Source organism: Talaromyces proteolyticus (assembly GCF_021365285.1).
Source record: "Talaromyces proteolyticus strain PMI_201 chromosome Unknown BGW36scaffold_10, whole genome shotgun sequence".
NCBI classification, from domain to species: Eukaryota; Fungi; Ascomycota; class Eurotiomycetes; order Eurotiales; family Trichocomaceae; genus Talaromyces; species Talaromyces proteolyticus.
In genome coordinates, this window is record NW_025764286.1 from 1,375,910 (window position 1) to 1,396,826 (window position 20,917).

The 20,917-nt window shown below is 46.7% G+C and overlaps 9 protein-coding genes across 9 annotated transcripts; 3 read left to right on the forward strand and 6 right to left on the reverse strand.

The window, feature by feature from the left end:
* Positions 1-1,132: 1,132 nt before the first annotated feature.
* BGW36DRAFT_33607 (camp-regulated phosphoprotein/endosulfine conserved region-domain-containing protein) lies at positions 1,133-2,030 on the reverse strand. Its single transcript, XM_046212955.1, has 3 exons — positions 1,774-2,030; positions 1,619-1,702; positions 1,133-1,550 (listed from the first exon to the last, which is right to left on the reverse strand). Exons 1-3 carry the CDS (start codon positions 1,807-1,809, stop codon positions 1,164-1,166), a joined length of 507 nt encoding a protein of 168 aa, XP_046068950.1. The 5' UTR covers positions 1,810-2,030; the 3' UTR covers positions 1,133-1,163.
* Positions 2,031-3,106: 1,076 nt separating this feature from the next.
* Positions 3,107-4,365, forward strand: BGW36DRAFT_325740 (DUF431 domain protein; the record flags this gene model as incomplete). Its single annotated transcript, XM_046212723.1, has 5 exons — positions 3,107-3,437; positions 3,548-3,565; positions 3,620-3,730; positions 3,799-3,917; positions 3,982-4,365. 5 exons carry the CDS (start codon positions 3,107-3,109, stop codon positions 4,036-4,038), a joined length of 636 nt encoding a protein of 211 aa, XP_046068951.1. The 3' UTR covers positions 4,039-4,365.
* A 344-nt stretch (positions 4,366-4,709) lies between these two features.
* On the forward strand, positions 4,710-6,681 carry BGW36DRAFT_302471 (pheromone processing carboxypeptidase KexA; the record flags this gene model as incomplete). Its single annotated transcript, XM_046211787.1, has 3 exons — positions 4,710-4,837; positions 4,909-5,269; positions 5,329-6,681. The coding sequence occupies 3 exons, from the start codon at positions 4,710-4,712 to the stop codon at positions 6,679-6,681; spliced, it is 1,842 nt and encodes a 613-aa protein (XP_046068952.1).
* Positions 6,682-6,755: 74 nt separating this feature from the next.
* Positions 6,756-8,538, reverse strand: BGW36DRAFT_385821 (WD repeat-containing protein). Its single transcript, XM_046216961.1, has one exon. It carries the CDS (start codon positions 8,293-8,295, stop codon positions 6,904-6,906), a length of 1,392 nt encoding a protein of 463 aa, XP_046068953.1. The 5' UTR covers positions 8,296-8,538; the 3' UTR covers positions 6,756-6,903.
* A 107-nt stretch (positions 8,539-8,645) lies between these two features.
* On the reverse strand, positions 8,646-12,221 carry BGW36DRAFT_347335 (IQ calmodulin-binding motif domain protein). Its single transcript, XM_046213234.1, has one exon. It carries the CDS (start codon positions 11,837-11,839, stop codon positions 8,885-8,887), a length of 2,955 nt encoding a protein of 984 aa, XP_046068954.1. The 5' UTR covers positions 11,840-12,221; the 3' UTR covers positions 8,646-8,884.
* A 742-nt stretch (positions 12,222-12,963) lies between these two features.
* BGW36DRAFT_362623 (zinc-ribbon-domain-containing protein) lies at positions 12,964-14,896 on the reverse strand (the record flags this gene model as incomplete). Its single annotated transcript, XM_046214388.1, has 3 exons — positions 12,964-13,501; positions 13,559-13,923; positions 13,973-14,896. The coding sequence occupies 3 exons, from the start codon at positions 14,894-14,896 to the stop codon at positions 12,964-12,966; spliced, it is 1,827 nt and encodes a 608-aa protein (XP_046068955.1).
* A 613-nt stretch (positions 14,897-15,509) lies between these two features.
* BGW36DRAFT_385826 (uncharacterized protein) lies at positions 15,510-16,305 on the reverse strand (the record flags this gene model as incomplete). The annotated part of the gene is made up of 2 exons (XM_046216962.1): positions 15,939-16,305; positions 15,510-15,884 (listed from the first exon to the last, which is right to left on the reverse strand). Coding segments are annotated over exons 1-2 (382 nt in total), but the record flags the coding sequence as incomplete, so codon positions are not given.
* A 389-nt stretch (positions 16,306-16,694) lies between these two features.
* Positions 16,695-19,956, forward strand: BGW36DRAFT_33749 (uncharacterized protein). The gene is made up of 5 exons (XM_046212990.1): positions 16,695-16,951; positions 17,019-17,138; positions 17,198-17,488; positions 17,536-18,309; positions 18,375-19,956. Exons 1-5 carry the CDS (start codon positions 16,826-16,828, stop codon positions 19,641-19,643), a joined length of 2,580 nt encoding a protein of 859 aa, XP_046068957.1. The 5' UTR covers positions 16,695-16,825; the 3' UTR covers positions 19,644-19,956.
* BGW36DRAFT_385833 (putative iron/copper transporter Atx1) lies at positions 19,955-20,863 on the reverse strand. Its single transcript, XM_046216963.1, has 2 exons — positions 20,458-20,863; positions 19,955-20,317 (listed from the first exon to the last, which is right to left on the reverse strand). The coding sequence occupies exons 1-2, from the start codon at positions 20,543-20,545 to the stop codon at positions 20,166-20,168; spliced, it is 240 nt and encodes a 79-aa protein (XP_046068958.1). The 5' UTR covers positions 20,546-20,863; the 3' UTR covers positions 19,955-20,165.
* Between the last annotated feature and the right edge of the window lie 54 nt (positions 20,864-20,917).

Sequence of the window (20,917 nt, forward strand, 5' to 3'; positions counted from 1 at the left end):
TGCTACATTTGTGATTTTCTTCACGAAAAAAAAACACAAGGCTCAATTAAGTTTTGTGCTTGCTCATGGTCAATACATGCGGGAGACAGCTCCCCGCCCCGAACCCAAGCAGAGCTGAGAGACTGGGTATAAAAGAGCTAGATCCCTTGAGAAAAAGCGAACCAGCCCCATCCACTACACTCTTCGCCGCCCATGCACCCAAATCAAGATCACCACATGCATTCGTTTTACTGGATATCTAATGGCCATCTAGTTAACTGTGTATGTTTTTTTTTTTTTTTTCGCCTGGTTTGCACACTTTCTGCAAACCTCACCCAAACCCTGCCCCATTTACATTTACAATACAACCATGAGATGCACTCTTGATGAGTGCAAACCTGCCCTGGTCGCTCTATAGTTGAATACTAAGATCAGAAAGATTGAGTCTTTTATCTCCCCCCGCGGAATTTTCAGCCTTGTTTTAACCTCCAATATTATAACTTCTTGCATTAGCCTTTATGAGTCGTTATGCATACCACTCACTGACACAGAATTGTGGGTTTTTCGAGATACCATTCCTTTTTTTTTTCTCCTTTCCATTACTTTCAAGCTCTCGCTTTCTTTTATCGTCGTATCATCCAGATACAGATCAACTATGGGGATGTTATCAATATTATCTAATATCTTATAGAGTTTTTTTCCAAGAAGATAACCTGGGTTTTTATGTCAGAGCATGCAGAGTGTTCGGATACAGATAATGTTCGAAATTCATTAATCGATTCTTTACTGTTTATAATGCCAAAACTTGTAATCGGTATTGCTCTTATAGGTGATACTTAATATGAACAAAGACCTATGTCTGGTAGAAGTATACAGATTCAATGTAAAGTTGCATTCAACAGCTTATAAAGCACGCCCTGCTCAACAGAGCACCTTATGTTGTCGACACCATGTGATACCGCAATCTGGTTCCTCTCATGCAATGCGAAAATACCGGAGAGGAAGAAAAGGGAAAAAAAAAGAAAACAAGGCTAGAAGAAAAGAAAATAGGAGAATCGAAAGGTTCACGAACCCTTGTAAACATAAAAAAAAAACAATCATAAAAAGTCCGACGCCAAAGTGAATAAAGAAAAAACAAGCCAGAAACCAGCTGCCCTCCCCAAAACCCTTCTTTTTTCGGGCATTTATTGTCGAATGGGCACGCCTTCTTTTACTACAGGAGGGCTGACGCTAGGATCCTCATCTTTCTTCTGGTCTTCGTCTGTTTTCTCAGAGTCCTCGGCGTTGGTACCGCGTTGCAAAAAGCTCGCTTCTTTCACGGGGCTACGGCTTTGGAAGTTGGTGGATCCTGGATGGCCACTGATAGTACCTGGAATTGGATGGGCCTGGGTTGCTGGGGTGCCAGCACCGTTGCCATTGTTTCCTGGGTTCTGGGCGCCAGGGGAGGTTGCCGTCAGATGAGGGATGTTTTCGGGAACAGGATGGCGAGATCCAATGCTGGTCACTCCAACATCAGATGCCTTTCCGGCCTTGCTTAGCGCATAGTCGCCTGAGTCGAAGTATTTCCGTTCCTGAACCAATATCAAAGTCAGATGAGAGGGCTCTTCACTGTGTCTGGGTGGTGAGAAAATTCTCGAACCTTTAATTTATTCTGGAGAAGGTCCTTCTTGGTAGGCACTTTGCCGTAAAGTCGAAGTAAACGTTGCTCATCAGGACTGAGAGACTAGAGTGAAACAATTGGATTAGCGATGATACTGTAAAAGAATAGTGATGCAGAGAGGTATATTGGCTCACATTGAGATCCACCTTGTTTTGCTTGTGAGGGTTCATACTGTCGACAGGTCACTAATACTGCGAGCGATGACGAGGCCAATTTGATATCAAGAGAAACTGCTGCTGTTGTGTCCTGCAGACAAGCAAGAAGAGTCTTCCTTGTTGAATTAAACAAGCACGATAAATCTTGGACGAGAGTCTCCCTTGTGACAAACTAATCTCGGGTAATCAAGCGAGGTGCAGCACCCAGAGTATGAGAATCGTATGTTCTATCCGCTGGAACGGACCGTAGGCTGACGAGCAGGGGTATAGCAGCCAGGCAGGTTGTGAGCTCGATAGGGATGGTAATATTTGCTTGATGGTCACAAGTTTGATGCGGTTGGACACCTCTGGAGCAGTCCCGGGTGGTGGGCAGACAGTAGGCGATAGGCACTCGTAGCGCAAGTCGCAAGAGGAGCTTTGGGAGGGAGAGAACACACGCTAAATGGGCGGCCAACAGCCTAATACCTAATTAACACTCGCTGCAGTGCCGGAAACTCAGTATCGTCAGGCCTGGGTAGATGTGGTTCGCTGAGACGATCAGGCGTGAGGGGGTACGTCAGACTAGCGGGAGCGGCCCTCACTAACAATCTAATGATTAATTTACCCTCTATCTCCCCCCGCCTTCGGGAACTGCTCGACTGCTTCCCATTTTTGTTGATACTAGCCATTAGCTGGCCCTGAGACGCTGGCAGACAAAAGCAGACGTCGTGATTTGCTGCGTAGTTCAGGATGGGTAATTAAGGTAGATAATTTCGGTCAGCTCTCTACCGCCAGCTTCCAGGCATAGATATTATATCGTCAACACTTTTTAACAGTCGATCTATTGATACTGTGAAAAACAAATATATCGGTTGCCGGCTTCATTATTACATATACCCTTAAGGCTGATTACAGACCCAGGATTATTGTATATTTTTGAAGCGTTGAATCACGCAGACACAAAAGGCAGACAGACCCCACTGCGACAATTCCGACGCTCCATAGTTGGAGAGAAGAAAAAATCAGCGATTCGCGCCAATCAGCTCGCTCGCTCGCTCGCCATGCTGGATGGATAGAGTTTATTCTCACGCATCCAAATTCCAGGCTCCTCGAATCCGTCTAGGCTCAAGCGTGATCGAAACATTAAACTAGCCGGATTCCAGAGATCCCTCGACCGACGCAGCCAGTTTGGCTTCCGCTTGACATTCACCTTCGCCAATCACCAGCACCGCGGAATCTAGTGACGTCTTTGACTTGTTTGGTGGAATCCTAAAAATTGAAGTGCTACTGCTTCCAGGGAAAAAAATAGGAGCAAACAAACAATTTGGCCAACATGGCTGAGACCACATCCGGTAAACCACTGGCATTTGTGGTCGAACATCTTGACCCGGAATTGGGCTCATGGTCAGCCTTGGAATATGCATGTATCGCTAGAGAGTGTGCAGAGGCTGGCTCGCAGTTCTTGTTAACCTCGGTCCCGGAATCACTGCAGATGCCGGACAATCTAGCACGAATGGAAGAACTCAAAGTAGAAAGACGCAGTGTGGAGGAGATATTCGTGGACCGCAAATCGAAAGTCTGCTTGCTCGATCCAGCTGCGACTACGGAGTTAAGCACTGCCGATGGAGACCAATTTGAAGTCTTTTTATTCGGAGGTATTCTCGGTATGCACATTATCCTACACAAACCCCAGACCCGTGCTAGCCCCAGCCATCCACATGGAGTCGACTTTTGTGCGACTTTGACTTGCTAATCGGCCGTTTTTATATGACAGGTGATGATCCTCCTCGAGGTATGCATGCTACTTTCTTCTTTTGTCGATCATTTATCAATTGACATAATATAGACCGTACATCTGAACTCCGCCAGAAAGGGTATACTGGACGACGACTTGGACCAAAGCAGATGACCACAGACACCGCCGTGCGGGTGACGCGCATGATTGTACAAGAGCGGAGTAAGCATCAAGTCCAGGACTGCATACCACAGTTCATTATAAGCAACAAACTGAACAGAGTGCGACAGTTCCGCTCGACAAAATTCCCTACGTGGATACCCCTGAATTGCGTATCAATGAATATGAAAGCACCGAGATGCCTTTCCGATACGTTGTAGACAGCCAGGGAAAACCAATCATGCCCGAGGTAGGCTATTTCTAAAAGTCCAATCTGCAATGCTTTTCAGAGGCCATTGTTAATGTTTTCCCAGGGCATGGTTGAGCTCATCAAACATGATGCTGATAAGGCAGTGGATGATCTTATATGATGGTACCGACAAACGCCAAGGACAAAATATAATAAAGCTATAGACCTACACCGTGGGCTTTGGGATCTGATAAGGATGTGATGCGGGTTTCTTCATTTTCATCAAACTCACAGCGTAAAGGCATTGTAAGCCGCGCGACGAGAATAAAAATTACAGGGGCCACCAGAACTAGACACGGACAGGCTCATGAACATAGAATGAGATAGAAACGCTCTCTTTTGTGAGGTCAAGGCAATAGATCTATAGTTATACATTTAGCTACACAGTAATTACAATTGATCGGCGGCGCGGCGGCGGCTTGGGGCGGTGCGCTTTCCCCTATCTGGCAAGGCCAAAGGCCACTGTGCACTTATCGATTACTCTCACTCATGCTCACGTCTCATCCTGGAAACATCTTCGTTCACATCAATACCCACTGCTTCTGCCTCTGCTTCTGCTCTCTGGCCATTCATACCACCACGACTTCTGTTCTTGTTGTTTTGGGAACTCCGTCCCGACCGGCCACTTGCAGCCCGCTGTTTCCGCTGTTCCGCTGTCGTGGAATGTATGTCCACATGTACGGAAATCATTGATTGTACAATATAACAAAGGATTCGCCAACCGGGCGCGTATAGCTGCTCTATTGAGCCTCTAGGGTGGCTCGTCCATTCTATACCCTATTTTCGCACAGTATGCTCGGAAAAACATGGCTCCTGCTACTAAGCAGTCCAATATGTGTAGTGGCCCAGTCCGCTGCGGACTACTATGTCAAGTCCCTTCCCGGACAGCCCGATGGTCCATTGCTGAAGATGCATGCTGGGTAAGTTCATTTGATTGTTACTCGCTTGGGTTTATCATCAAAGACCTATGGCTAAGGCAATGTGCATGTAGTCATATTGAAGTAGATCCGGAAACAAATGGACACCTTTTTTTCTGGCATTACCAGAATCGCCACATTGCGAATCGACAGCGCACTGTCCTCTGGTTGAATGGAGGGCCAGGTTGCAGTTCAATGGATGGAGCTCTGATGGAACTTGGACCATACCGTGTGAAAAGCGACCAATCGTTAGAGTACAACAATGGATCCTGGAACGAGTTTGCAAACCTCCTTTTCGTCGATCAACCAGTTGGAACAGGCTTCAGCTATGCGAACTCAAACAGTTATATTCATGACTTGGACCAGGTGGCCAATCATATGGTCACATTCTTAGAAAAATGGTTCCGACTCTTTCCCGAGTACCAAAGCGACGATGTATAGTTCCTTCCTTGTCCCAAAAAGAAGTTGGGTGTGCTAATGAATTTCTTCTGAAGCTCTACATAGGGGGAGAGTCTTACGCCGGTCAATATATACCTTACGTCGCCAAAGCAATTATAGATCGAAATAAAAAGTTTGAAGCAGGATCTGACGCAGTGTGGAATATCAAAGGGCTTCTGATTGGGAATGGGTGGATTTCACCTATTGATCAATACCCGGCCTATTTGGAATTTGCCTATGCCGAAGGTTTAGTCGATAAGAACAGCGAGATCGGAGCCGACCTTGACCAAATGCAGAATGTTTGCTCGGGTTTGTTGACTGCTGATGGCGCAGAAAACCGAGTTGATATTTCCAAGTGCGAGAATGTTCTCACAGCAATGCTCAAAATGACGCAAACTTCAAATAATCAGTGTATAAATATGTACGACATACGACTACGCGATCAAACTTGCGGGAATTCGTGGCCTCCAGATCTTGCCAATGTAACGCCATATTTGCAAAGATTAGATGTTGTGAAGGCCCTCAATATTAACCCTGATAAGGCAACTGGCTGGAAAGAGTGCTCGAACTTGGTGGGAAATGAATTCAATGCAAATCAATCAGTGCCCTCGATTCAAATTTTACCAGAGATAATTGAGTCTGGTGTTCGCGTTTTGCTCTTCAGCGGTGATAGGGACTTAATATGCAATCATCTTGGCACAGAACGATTGATTAACAACATGAGATGGAACGGTGGAGTGGGTTTCGAGACATCACCTGGGATATGGGCGCCTCGTCGTGATTGGACCTTCGAAGATGAACCTGCTGGATATTATCAGCAAGCCCGCAACCTAACGTATGTCTTGTTCTATAACGCCAGCCATATGGTACCGTTCGACTGGCCCCGGCGCAGCCGTGACATGCTGGACCGTTTCATGAATGTTGATATTGCAAGTATCGGCGGCTCTCCAGCCGATTCGCGACTTGACGGAGAAAAGCTGCCTGAAACTTCCGTCGGTGGTCACAAGAACAGCACAGGCTCTGCCGAGGATGAGGACGAAAAGCTGAAAGATGCGGAATGGAAGGCATACACAAAGTCAGGGGAGGCGGCCCTCATCGTCGTTATTATTGGGGTGACTGTGTGGGGATTCTTCATTTGGCGCAGCCGCCGGCAGCGTCCTACTTATGAGCCTGTTTATAGGGATGCCATGTCCCCCAACGGCAGTTCAACGATGCTCAGTCGATTTCGCAAGAGCGGGCGTTCGGGCAGTCGAGATATTGAGGCAACTGACTTTGACGAGTCTGAACTCGACCAACTCGACCGATCACCCAACATGGACCCAAGTCACTATGTCATTGGTGATGGTGACGAGGGCAGAAGCTCTCACGAGGCTCTAGGCGGCGGAAGCCACCAGGAACATAACCCGTAGCCTAGTGCTGAATTTGGATGTTTCTCTTTCATGCATAATATAGATTTTATATCAAATTCGAAGTGAATACATACGTACATTATTCGGTCCAATCTCCCATGGCTAATAACATGTAGACGAGGTATGCATTTTACATTGTATACAATGGTCATATGATAATACGTTGCATGTTCCATACAATATGCAAGTAATTTTTTTATCTTCTAGCTACAGCCGCTCTCTTCATATATCCAATGACCAGACTTTGACACTTCCATCATCAGCTGTACTGATGAGGACTTCTTCAACATCGGTTACTGAAGTCTCCTTCCGAGTCTTATCTGAGCGTTTAGCCCAAGTAATATGATTGACTTCGTAGATTCCATGAGCAGCCTCTATTGAAGCGAGAATAACCCATTCTGTCCGAAGGCCCGAGGGAGTACCGCCGCCTGCGCCTTGATCGCCAGGCTGACCAGAGACAGAATCAACATCCATTTCATCCCCATCGCGGAGAGAGGTTGCCTCGGACGCAGGCAAGAGTCGTTCCTCGTATACCACAATTCTGCCATCGGCGCCAGTGGACGCAATAAGCCCACTAGCTTTACTCCATGCAACCGAATATATGGCAAGATCGTGACGAGCCGGCAGAACCGCGTCTTCGTACCATGTTTCGTCGAGACCGGCTGGGCGAATAATACTTGGTATGCCAGTGTTGGAAAAAGCAGATGCCTGCTTCGCCTGTCGTCGCCATACTCGCACGGTTTGGTCTGCGGAGCAGGATACCAATCTTGGGCCGGAAAGCCTATAATGTTCCTTCCATTGTTCTATTAATTCGGTCGATTGCGATGTAGACGGGGCATTGCCAACGGGTTCCCAATCAACAAACCAGACAGTTCCAGTATGGGCTTTCAGGCAAGCGACTTGGCCCCAATCATCAATATCTTCTCGCCATATCCTTATTGTATCATCGTAACTACCGCTCGCGAGGCAATCCTCGACTGGATGCCATGAAACGCATTTCACGTCGCCAAGGTGCTCCTGAAGCACAGCTACCGTCTCAAAATTATTATCGCCGTCATCCAGATCTTCCCAAATCCATATTGATTTGTCACGTGCACAGGTCGCCAGGAATGTCCCTGATGGTGACCAGGATACGGACTTGACTTCGCTATCATGGCCGTCTAGTAGAACAGCAAATCGCCACTCTTCATCGTCTTCGGCGCCGCTATCTTCGGCATCGTGTCTCAGTCCATGGCTTGTTTCCTCTTGCTCGCCAACATTGCCTGTGTCTATTTTGCTGTTGTCATCCACTGCCCAGGGTCGTTGACCTTCCTCTTGTCCGTAATTGTTCCATCGTCGCCAGATCCCGACGGTTGCGTCGAAGCTGCCCGTGGCAATAACACTTTCTCCTTTGACTGATGGCTTCCAAGCACAACTCCGAACGCTACGCTTGTGTCCGCCTGATATTGTCGACAGTAGCGTGAAATTCTTAAGAGAGTATACGCGCACCGTCTTATCAGCACTGCAGGTTGCTGCGAAGGGAAGTTCCGGGTGCGGGGCAGTCAGCCATGTTCTCTCAATCGATGGAGGTGTAAGATCAGAAATATGCGATATAGTCGCGTTTGTGGTGGCCATGACTGCTATAGCATGCTTCTTCTTGTCGTCGTCTCCCTGGTCCTCTGTGCAAACTCGGAGGGGTCCGCGATCCGATACCGCAGCCAGATTTTGGACAAATCTACCTTCGGTTCACGGTTGAAAAAGATAATAAAAGTCTCAATTCGCGATGTAGGACATCATCACAACGACTATTTGGGATTGTATGGCGTATAATGGATTAAGTGGAATACCAAATCCTGAAAAATCAAGAGTAGGTGTTTCTTAGAAATAAAATTATGGTGAATGGGGGGACTGCGGGGCCGCATCGCATGCCATAGCGTCATACAATAATCCACCAAATTTAATTCAGCATAGGCTATTGCTTGCACGACCATTATAATATCAAAACTCTAAGTATTTTACCCCCTTTCTTCTACATTGAAAAAAACATCATGTATTCTAACCCCCTAAGACACGCGATACAAGAACAAATTGATGACCGTCAGTCGATGAGTAAATAAATCAAATACATGTAGTTTCTTTAAGACGAGAATGTATATAAGCTACGATACAAAATGGTGATAAATGATATAAAGTTCATGAGGCATCAAAGGATCCGACAAGTGTATCAATTCAAACTGTTCGTGGAGGCAGTGCCATCACTCAATATTCCGTCGTATACAGCACTATGGCTAACCCAATCGACCTCTCTGATCTTAGAAAGGTCGTCAACGAGTTTGCCTACTTCACTCACGAACTCAGGCATTCCTGCAGCTGCCAGACTTTGGCTAGCTGTCGTGGTTGCACGAACTCTCTCGCTAGCACTGGCCGCGTTAAGACGAGACAAGACATGTGCACGGAGTCGAGATAGAAGGAGCCGTGCAACTGGGTCTGTAAAACTGGGTGCAGAGGTTTCAGTCGAAATAGATTCATGCTGAGTGGACAAGACTGCTCCTGAGACAACTTCAAGCGATGATCGAGGGCTCTGAGTGAGCTTCGCTGTCGTCGAGGCAGTGACAACTGGGTTGACAACACGTTTAATGGTTGAAAGTAGTTGTGATTTAGCCGTGGGCGGCATGGGATGGGTTGATTCAATGATCGACAGAATTCTTTCAGGCTGCACCTCATTGAAATCCAGAGAGACGATACGATCGGCTTCCGCTTTCCACTGTGACCGCACATCCCGTTTGAGCAAATTTTTCGCCGTCAATAGAATGGATGCAGTTGCAACAGCTCTGAAGATCTTCATGTGCAGTAATGCAAGTCGACTATGATCCAGCTCGAGGGTCTCAGGGACAAGATCCCGAGGAACAGGTGAATTGCTGAATACGAGATCAACTAACCCATGGGAGTAAAGCTTTGATGCTGAAGGCTGTGTATAGGCATTGACGTTCTCCGGGTCACGCCGTCTCATTTCATCCACCATCGCGTTACGGTTTACCAGCCAAAACCGCTTCGTCTTATCTAACACTATTGTCCTGTCCTCAAGACCTTTTTCAAATGTTCTCTTCTCATACCCCGGTGCTTCTTGGATGAGTTGAGGTGCAGCCATATGTATCATAAAATTTGTATGATCCAACGACAGCAAATCAATCAGACCCATCAATCTGGACAGCCGATCAATAGCATCACCAGACTTATCCTCCGTGAAGGCTTTCACTTCTGGATCTCGGAATGGTGCACAAAGTTTGGGAAGAATACAGCCCATAAAGTCGAAAAACCCGTCGTAAGAGAACGTATTAGCGTTACATTGAGCTTCGATCATTTTTGGATCCAGTGCCTCACTGATGAGAACATGCAGAGAATTTCCTGGTCTCAGTGACCTCAGAAGTCGGTCTTGTATAACGGTAGCCATTGCAACTATCCACTTCGTACCCAGACCTGCCTCGACGTCTATTCTCATCATATCCGTCATATGCTTGATAATTTGTTGACGCGGAGCTGTATACGAGTCTTGATCGATCCGAAATTCTTTGTTAAGAAGCAGCTCGTGCACCAGCACTCGGTTTTCAGGAAGTGCAGTCATAGCTTTTATAAAGCTCTCATGCGGGGATAATCGCTGCTTGTCCAATTCACGGAGAACAATGCTCTCAACATTATTGAAGGTCTCGCTAATGGGAGAAGACACGCTTTCGGTATGACTGTCAGGCAACGCCTGAACGGTAGCAGATCGAGGGACTGCCTGTTTCGAAGATCTCAAGCGTTTTTGTTCACGCTTTGCCTTCTTGAGAGATTGCCTCACCAATTCCATAGCCTTATCGGCACCTGCAAGTCGCTTCAACTTGGCTAGAAGCAATATTTGATTGTGCCTAATCCCTTGGTTGTAGTCGTCAGCGACTCCACCCTCCCGGTCATCTTTAACAGTTTGCCAGATGAGTTCCAGTTCCACAAATTGAGCTAACATGATTTCAACTAGTACCGTGGAGTCGTGAGACTTCCATGCATGAAAAGCTGAAAAAAACACACTGTATGCCTCCCGTAGTGTTTGAAAATCACCCGAACTAGTAGTATGCAGACGAACACTCGAGAGCTGAGTGATCACCTGTTCAAACGCCACTATCAAGTCGCGTGCCTTCTCAATCAAATCTTGTTCCTGGTCACCATTACTGCTCATGACTTCTGTTGGGTGGGTGAGAATTAAATAACTGCTGAGAAAGGTGCGAACGGCTCCTCGCTCGGCCATAGTGCCACATCCCATATCTTGCATCCTGCAAAGACGAAGCACTTTAGCCATTGTATTCAAGACATCTTCTTCAGAGAGAAAGGTTCCCAAGTCATCAAAAGACATCTCACGAATCCTTTGTATAGACAGATCAAGGGAGCGAAAAGAGTTCATAACTCTCCTTCTGGAGTGACTCCTCCAAGTCTTCTGGATGATCCGGGCAGCAGAATCACGAGTCAAAGATTTGATTCCAGTCTTGACAGCTTTCGCCTCTTCCCTGGAATGCGAGCTGCTAGCTCGCTGCCGTCTATGCTTCTGTTGATAGTCTAAACGCCTCTTCTCAGCGTCGGCGAATTTCTCTGCCATCTCCAATCGAAGGCGAGCGTGCTTCGCGGCTTTCAACTCTCGGGTTTCTTCTGCAATTTTCTTCGCTCGACGGACCTCATCCTCACATTTGGCGGTTATCTCAGCTAGAAGTCGTTCTCGGGCCTGATGAGCTGCTAAAGCTCTCCCCTCCCGCTGCAAATTCCGTGTAGTGGCTTTAGCGACAGCTGCGCGAAGCCTCACTTTTTCCGCATGGGCAGCTCTATCAGCTAGTCGAGCCTTGCGGTTCTCCAAGATGGAAGCACGACGAAGATGTTGGGCAATGTGATTACTTTGAGGGCCTCCATGTGCGGACACATTCGAGTGATGAGAATGTAATGACGAAATTGAGTTCCGGCGAGAGGGTTTCTCGGATGCCCGGCGAGCGCTAGCTGACCGTCGGTAGAAGCGAGCGGCGATATGAGGCGGTAACGCCATCATATTCTCTGGGTTGTCGGAGGAGAGCATTTCTATATCCTGAGGGTCGGTCAAGTCAGTGGACTGCGAACCCGCGTCGGGCAGGTGAATTTCGATATCGGAATTGCGACGAATCATCATAGTACAATCTCTCTGGGCATACCAAGAGTGCTGCGGATCCTTGAGGATATGACGATATTCTAAGGATAACGTATGCAACCAAGATAACAAATGGTGAGTTAACAATGAAACAAAAGAGGCATCGTCAGCATGAAGACTGAGATTACAGTGTCGGTCCGTGCTTGTTTCAGATGATAAGATGGCGCTCGCGGAAATACGACGGAAGCCAGCCTAATGCGACGGGCCGCTATGCGAATGCAGAAGTACTGAAGAGGATGATGATGATGTTGCCGGAGGGAGGCAGGCGTTGTTGCAACAGTCAGGCGTGGCTGACTGATCATTCCAGAAGATGCTTGCGGCCCCTCCTACCATTATCAACCACCGCGCGCGTTATCGACCAACGTCACGTCGCAGAGCCGGGCTTACTAAGCTGCGGTTCTATGTCGTGATAATCCATGCTCAACAGCTAATTGATTTATTGACTGTAGTCATTGATTATTATTATTAACTAACTAAGTACTTTGTGTTGCATATTCCCTAGTCTGGTTAAGCCTTGATAGGCGATCCATGTTATCACTGTGGGAGGAATGATGCAATCATACAGTGTTCTTATACCAACTCCAAACCTGACCTGGCCTGAGACATTGCGCAGGAGAAGCTCGGTGCAACCACTGGTCCTTTTTCCTTGTATATTGCACTATCGTTGGGTGGCTTTGCTTTGGTTGCTGAACCTACCTCTCTGCACTCCAAGACTTGGATATCCTCTAGAACACGCCCATTTCACAGCGTTCTAGTGCTAATGATGGACACGTATAAGAATCAGCAAGCCCATTTCGCAGAGCTGTCCAGAGACATCACAGTGGTTTCGTTTTGTATATGCTAGGCATTCATTGTGCGACGATGCAAAAGCGAATCGCACGACTTCGGAGACGCTGGCACTAGGAACATTAGCCAAGATGATGGATTGCCGTCAACACTTTCCATTTCTTCAAGACTTCCTTAGGATCGTTTCGTAAATAGAAATGAGGAGAATCTGCCATCAAGGGTGCTTCTAGAAGGATGACGAAAGACGGCATTTTTTTTAAAAAACGGGTTCTGATTTACCCAAGCCTAACAATGTGGATGGGCTCATCTATAAATAGACTTCAACGATGCCCAAAGATTTCGATTGGATCAATATCGTCATCATCATCATCCTCCTCCTCTTCTTCTTCCCCTATGCCGCCATCATCATCTTCGTTTGATACACCGTCGCTTTCGGTTTCGCTTTTATCTTGCTTTCCAAAAAAGGAATATTTACGTAGAGGCGAATTGGCCCAGAACCCCAATTCTTCGGTGTCGCTTCCCTCGTCACTTCGACGACTGGAGAAAATGGAAGGTGTCCATGCAGAGTCTCGAGAAAGGTCGAAATAATTCCCAACGATACGAGATGTTTGCTGTGGACGAGACTGTTGAGTCCCTTCAGAAGGGCGGCCATCAGCTGAGCTCGATGTCATCGGCCGCCACAGATCATGGTCGTTTTGGAGAGATTCAGTAAGTAAGCTAGAAGCAGGTAATGATTCACAAGTATGTTCGGGTAAGTTAAAGGAAAAAGATTGTGCCCGTGAGACCATAATATCTTCGCCGTCGACTTCATCGGCACCACTGCGGAGATGAATCTGTGCTGTGTTATATGACTCGCATCTAGATTTCTTAGTACCGCAACTCATATTAAGCAAACTGATCTTACAAGGTACTCACAAGTCGCATTTCAATCCAAGCCAATGATATGGCACATCTGTTCTCGCTCCACAGTCATTGCAATATACCAGTGCCCTTGTGTCTTTGAATTCATTTGGCATAGGTTGGCTATCGATAAGGCGATCCAGATTCCTAAACCGTGCCTCCATATTGGTGATACTTTTACTGCAAATTGGACATCGATATGATGTTTTTGAATAGTCAGAATAACATTTCTGGTGAATGCTGTGTCCACATCTCATGAATACGACAGTATCGGGTGATGTGAACATATATTCTCCACATATTGGGCAGTCACACTGCGTCGAACGTTCAATACAGCGATGTGTATTCTCGATAGAGATTGGAATGCATACGCTACAAGTCTATTCGCAGGTGAGCATATGTAAAATACGAGGGTGTATGATTGCATACCTTGCAATGGTAGAAGTCTTTTCCAATACCCTGGCCTATACGGCAGATACCACAGTCATAACAGTGGTAGATGCTTTTGGAACTATCGTTGTCCCAAAGTTTACACACTTCACAAAAGTAGGATGCTGCACTCTCGCCACAGCCCTTGCACCATTGTGCTGCTGGCTGCGGAAGACCACATAGCATACAAAGCATGTTTTCGGTCTTTCGGCGTTCAAGAGCGTGGTCTTCGGATTCGTCGTGGCAAAAACGACAGGTGTACCATTTCTTGCATGTGTAGCATTGCAACTTGACATTTCGTTTGTAATGATGACAGCCTAGAATCATCACATTCTCGTCGGAATAATCACTATCGGTTTCATCACCATCATTCGGTTCGGCGTCAGAAGTCGGTGTGTTACTGGGGTCTGTCGCGATGATGGGGTCATTAGGCGCGTAGGTTGGCTCTAAATCTTCAGGTGTGAGGTTGTAGCTATTATTGATGGATAGGGCTACCGTTGATAATTTACGATCGAGAGAAAGTTGGTCAAGAGATCGGCGTATTCGCTGTGGCGACGAGGTTCTGGATTGGTCGACACTGCGCACACTTGATGGAGAGCGAAGTAGAGATGCCTGATGTTCTCCGAGCACCTTCCGTGCAGAATCATAGCTTTCAGTCATCAGAGAATGTATCAATCGAGCCTTTTCTAGACTAGTTGTATTGTTGTCCCTGATTGCGTGAATCTTCTTCCGTAGGAACATCATTCCATCATCCTCGGGTAATTCTCGCAGTTGTTGTACATCGTAGCGATCGAGTGTAGACCCGGTGCTCGAGGAAGAAGGCTCACCCGGGGTATTTTGTGATAATATATTTGGCACCTGGTAGGTTTCAGGCTCCTGCACGGCCTCGCCATTGTTGATATTGTAACTGTCCTGCCTGTTCATATTTCCCGGCTGAAGAAGACCTTCATCGCTCGCCTGGTGTGCCGCGGAACGTGCTGGAACCCGGTGTGGGTTTTTGTCGAAAGCCGTTCTTATTATATCTGGTACAAATTCACTATTCCAATTCTTATATTCTGTTGCGTTTGAAAAATAGTCGGTTGAAGATTGGTAAAACTGGTCGCAGTCGAGGCGAGGTGTGCAGATGGTAGTCAACGACTCGGAACTCAACTTTCGAGTCTAGAAACGGGAACTATCGGCTCAAGACGCAAGGACAAGAATTATATTCATTGGAATTTTCCAACAAACACGAACTCGACGAATCAGTTTCATAGGCTGCAGAGTCCAGAATTCCTCCTTGGCTTCAAATATGTGCAAGTCGTCGTGGTGGCGAGCATGTGACAATTGTTCTCCGTCTGGTGGGTTGGGCTACGGAACCTAAGGTAGTGAAGAAGAGCGCGATCCGCCCGACCTAATTAATTGTTTAATACTTGGTACTAGAGTGGACCACATGCATTAGACCTGTTTGATATTGATTGGCTTTGGACTTAAACCCGGCATTTAGAAAATACAAGCTTATCTGGGTCGGTCAACTAAGGATACAATTTCAATTACTGTAGTTGCTTTTGTGGTGGATGCTTGATTGCTAAATTTGAATCCCATATCATTTGTCTATATTATATTGTTACAAGCGTAGATTTACGGTGTGTAAATGCGACGAATTATTCTTGAAACCAGTACCCGTCTGCTACTGTGTTATATTAAAGCCCGGTGAAGTATTCAATATTCATCCAAATGTGCTCAGGAACATGCTGCGCAGAGCATAGAGTTGCAAATCAACAGATGTGATTCGCCCTTGAAAGATATCATCGTTGAAAAGCGACGTCATCTTAGGCATGTGCCGAGACTCTCATTCAATAACATCAAGGTAGAATTGAAGGGAGTCCTTGCAGACATTTTAAGGTACATCTGCCTTGCGTCGCGATTGTCGAGGCTAGCCGGGTCAGAGATCAGCTCCCTCGATGTATTGGAGTCACTAGACACCTACTTTTTCAAAGGCCGTTTCATATGTGGCTGCTCCCAAAACCTGACATGCAACAGGTTCTTGACAATCCTGTGTTCCAGTCCCGTAGATTCTGCTGCCCTTTCTAGAAAGCGGATGGTATTTGCGATCTTTTTGCTGTTGAAATCATTCACGTCCCCATGCTCGAAGGCAGAACGCAGAGAGCGTCGAAGAACATGGCGGCCAGGTGTCGCATACCTGATCGCTTGGAGCCCCTTTCGATACAAATGCCGATAGGCAGCAATGACGGCTGACCGGTCCATATGCTGGGGCAAAGAAAACAACGGCGCCCGGGTTTCGCTTGGGCGCAATTATTATTCTTGCTGGATAGGCCCGACAGGGAAAGCCTGCACAAGGCGGCGGCGATCACTAGTAGTACTGGAGTCTAGCCGTGGACGCCGACGGGCAACCAATTAAGGGCCTAAGGCAGAAAGGGCTCCCCTCAATGGTGGGCACCTGCCACGGCGGCACTGCCTGCCCAACTGGCATCCGGCAACCACCAAACACTCTTGCTCCTGCAGCCCATATTTATTTTATTGATGTGCGCTGCGTGCTTGCCCTCTCAACTCTCCTCTTGTTGATGGGAGCCATGATGGCCTGCTGCATGTAACTTACGTGTTGCGTGCATGCTCCAGACCTCACCGATCTTGTGAGACCGTATCTTTCTAGAGTTCGATGCTGTCTTTCCGCTTTCTGGCTGTTTGTACCCTGTCAGAACAGCCTGGATGAGACTGGTTCTTCGAACTATACGTAGACGAGCCCTGTTCTTTCGACTACTTCTTTCTCCAAGCCATTTGATATCATCGAGCACTATCAAGCTACTAATGGGGTTTATACTGTGAACCCCATCAACAGGTACCAACTATCCCTCTATGGCGCGCTTACAACGGCGGCCGGGTGCTACTCGTGCTCAAAATGGCTTGGCCAGAGCCAAGTTTCGCAAACACAAGGTCATCATGGAGAGTATCACTCAAAAGAAAAAGAAGCTTCGAAGCATTGTACGTCCCCTTCTTCCTTTCAGCATGAAAATTACTGCTTGTACTTGGAGCGCTGACGCGAATGCAGGTATATTTCGAGGCAGAGGCTCCGGCTGGGTACACCTTCATCCCGGCAGGTAACCCTCGATTTACAACTGTCTGTAAGGAAGTATGCCGCAAACAAGGACTAAAAGTATTTGCGGTCACAGTAAGTCGGTATTATTTGGATCAGGATGAACGCCGAATCCTGACAAAGGTGTTTGACAGACGACTCCTCACCAGAAAACTCATGGGCTTTCCCAACAAGTCCATCGTGTGGGATACCACTTCCCGAGTACTGTCGTAGCCAGAGCGTGTATGGAACTAGGCGTTTACCTTACGGAAAATGGAACCGTGCTGTCCATTGAGCAATTTAACACCAACATAGCCAATGAACGTAATGGGACAGAAATCTCTCAGGTCACCATCAACACCGAAGCAAGAGACGTCATCCGCGACCTCTTTCCTAATATCCCTGACGACGATGTCAATCAGATCATTAAAACCGCTTTTCAGAAGGTATACCACTTATTATACATTTGAATCAAACGTCTAATCCTTCATAGGGACAGCAAAAAGTAGGGACGGCAGTCGAACTACCCCTTGCTCGCAGGGCCCAACTTGCAGTTGTAGCCCACATACGACATTTATACACCGATTATGATCGTCTGCTGAAGAAGACCTCATTTCAAGAGGCAAGACGTAACGTGGAAGAATCTACTTTGGAAAAACTCGTTCAATGGCGAGGTGAAGATGATAACGGTGTACCAGAGCTTGAAGACGTTTTCAGGGAGGTCATCGTGATTTCTGATGATGAGGATGAAGACGATGAGGATGAAGGTCATCCAACTCGTGACGAGGAGTCCAATACTATTAATCACGATTCTAGCGTTGAAATCCTTTCGAGTAATGTTGTCACTGACAGGGTTGATGTGGAAGATGAGCAAGAGAATAATCAAGCCGCCGATTTTACAAGAGGATTTAGACTCGTACATAAGGGTCCAAGTCAAGAAACCAACAAATCAAAAATCGATCGTCGGGGTTTCAGCCGCTACCAAGCTTGGGACCGAGCCATAGGCCGCTATCGAGAAAGGAGATCATTTCAGGACCGTGAACGCGGCTATTTTCACAATCGTGAGATCTCTGATAAAAACAATAACCATCCACAATGGATCTCTGAGGCCATAGTTAACGAGCGTCCGAATCATCAACCGATAACAGTAGGATCAAATCTGGGGCTCCAACTTCAAAGCACAAGCCGCACAGAATCGCCTCGCAATGGCGATAAGCTTTACACTGAAAATCATTCACTTCAACATAACGATGATAGGCCGTATCCGGTAAGACGTTCTTGTTTAATTACTATATTTCATGGAATAGAATGACTGATTGAGTTATGATTCAGTCTGTCTCGCGACGGAATGCCCCAGATATTCTCCATTTTCCTGACGGGTCTATTTTTAGCAAAATTCCTTCTTCTACGCCCGAGGGAAGACCGCAGCCTTCAGCAGATATTCCAGTAGCGCCTGTTTTTGTTGCTGGCCCCAGTACCGCTTTTGGTTTACATTATGAGAATCCCCGAAAGCGTATCCATCCTTCTGGAATTCTAGCCACCAATTATGACGGGGGAGACTTGCTACCTCACGAGCAGACAATTTTTCCCTCTATTGAAGGATCAGACCTGTCAGCAATTGAAAAATCATTGGCAAGGAATCGAGCCTATGATTCTTACTCCCTACACAGAACCGTTCACAGGGATGCTATAGCACAGCTTGATCGTCCAATCGAAGACCTCTCAAGAAAGATTGACGTTATAAATCTCACTGATGAAGGTAAGGATTATCCCAAGCGGAGACGCCTACAACTTGAGCAGATTTCCTCGGATCTTCGTCGCCCTGTATCTTGTGAAAATATTGCTCTTCATCGTCTCGGTGACAAACGACTGCCAATCATTCCGCCTCTGACTGCACGCAACCGACACATAGGGCAGGCCCTGGATAACAGGGATGTATACAGAATGCCTATCGCAAGTCGAGACTCAAACTTCTTGATGGAAGAACACCTAGAACAACCAATCCACACTATAACTCGTCCCGAAGCGTCGCTAGAGAAGTCATCCATGAAAGCGGGTTTGGCACCTACAGGCGACTATATCAGAGATGATCACCGTTATACTGTGGATCCATATCTTGATACACTCAAACAAAGCAAAGGTCCGATGTTGAGTAACGAAAATTACCTAGTGGAACTTCCACGAAACAAAGTTACGCAAAAACCCTATATAGCTGGCCACCCGCACTTCAGTTATCGGCCAGATAATTCTGGATGGCGGAGCAAGGCTAACGATTATGAGTACCAAAGAGGTATAATTGATGCAGAAGATTATACGCGACCCAGCAGTGCCCATGGGCCCCAGCAGCATGTCGGGTTGTTGCAGCCGGGTGAACGACACGAGCCTGACCATCCAAACGCTCGATTAGACCCCAGAGCAGCATCTTGGGGGTCAAGGAGCTCTGTTCCCCAATATTCACCTGCACCATCTTCTCATAAACTGCACGGGTTTCGTGCTTCTTCACGTGGCTCACCTTCGGCAACACAAAAGAAGAAAGACGGCCTACCCGTGTCAGCTATTAGAAGATACGAGGTGCAGCTAGAAAAGTCAATGAATCCTTAGCGACAAGAAGCAAGTTATTATGAAGTACGCATTTCCTTTACTGAGAGACTCTTACCAAGATAGGTGGTGGTATTCTGTTGGTTTCCCCTATAGAGTGGTACACAGCTACTCTTCCCTTGTGGGAAGGCTGAAATATAGCTTGGACGTGGAACCTCTTTGTATTTCTTTACTTGGCTTGAACAGATTTTACTGTCTATAAGAGACTAAGTAACGGCTATTGTGGTTAATTTCAGGTATTCGAAGGAAGCCTGCTTGTCGGGTGCATATTTGGTTGGAGTTTATTTTTAGATAGCATCAATGATACCCTGGGTATTTGATTTTCGAAGACATTTAGTTTCAATTTATAAGAATATCGGATTTCAATCCATAAATTAGTATAGATTCGAATAACAAGGTATGTGCGTATAGGATTCAAAATGCAGGAGCGTGATAGCTGGCTAAGCTTGGATATCGAAAATGTGTATGACACGGCCGACTAACAATCTATATGTGTAGATATTGCTCTTCATCCGTCGACCATCTTTATATCTCTTGAGGTGTTCCATCTGCCTCACCACTGTTTACAGTCTTGCCGGTCTTTTTGATAGTCGCAAGAACAGTGTCGTAAGGCAGAGAGGGTTCGGTGATGACGGTGGCAGTCTGCGACTCCAAACTGACATCGTATGATTTGACACCTAGAAATAAAAATCCGAGGTTAGCCATAGTCAAAAATAATCAAGATAGACTGTCGCAGTCTGAGGGAGCGTCTTCCGGGGTCAACAATGTCAATCGCGCGAGAGAGCTTGAATAGGTACGAGCATCCAGTAGAACTCACCATCTAGCTTTTTCAATACTCTCTCCACGGCGCCAGAGCATCCTCCGCAGCTCATGGAGACATTGAATTTGTACTGGTGTTCAGCCATATTGACAAATGGTAAGGAGTCTGTGATGTATGCGGGGTAGAATAAAACCGGCGACTTGCTTGATGATCGAGGTTCCTTGGGAAACGCGACTTGGTGTTTAATTTAAATATATTCACAGTATCAAGATTTATCGCCAACTAGGAAAAAGTTGTGTGAGGGTTTTAGAGGAGTATGAAACACCGCTGACACTTTAGGTGGTTCGGAATGACAAATGCACCTTGGAGGCGGGGGGGCTCGCCGCCTTACAGCCAGATGTCGACATTGTATCGGAGTATTACTCATGCGTGTCAGTTCGCATTAGCGTACACTGTACTGGTTCTATATTTCAGTCACTTATTGGTCGCTTCATAAGTTTATCAACCTAAGTTCACG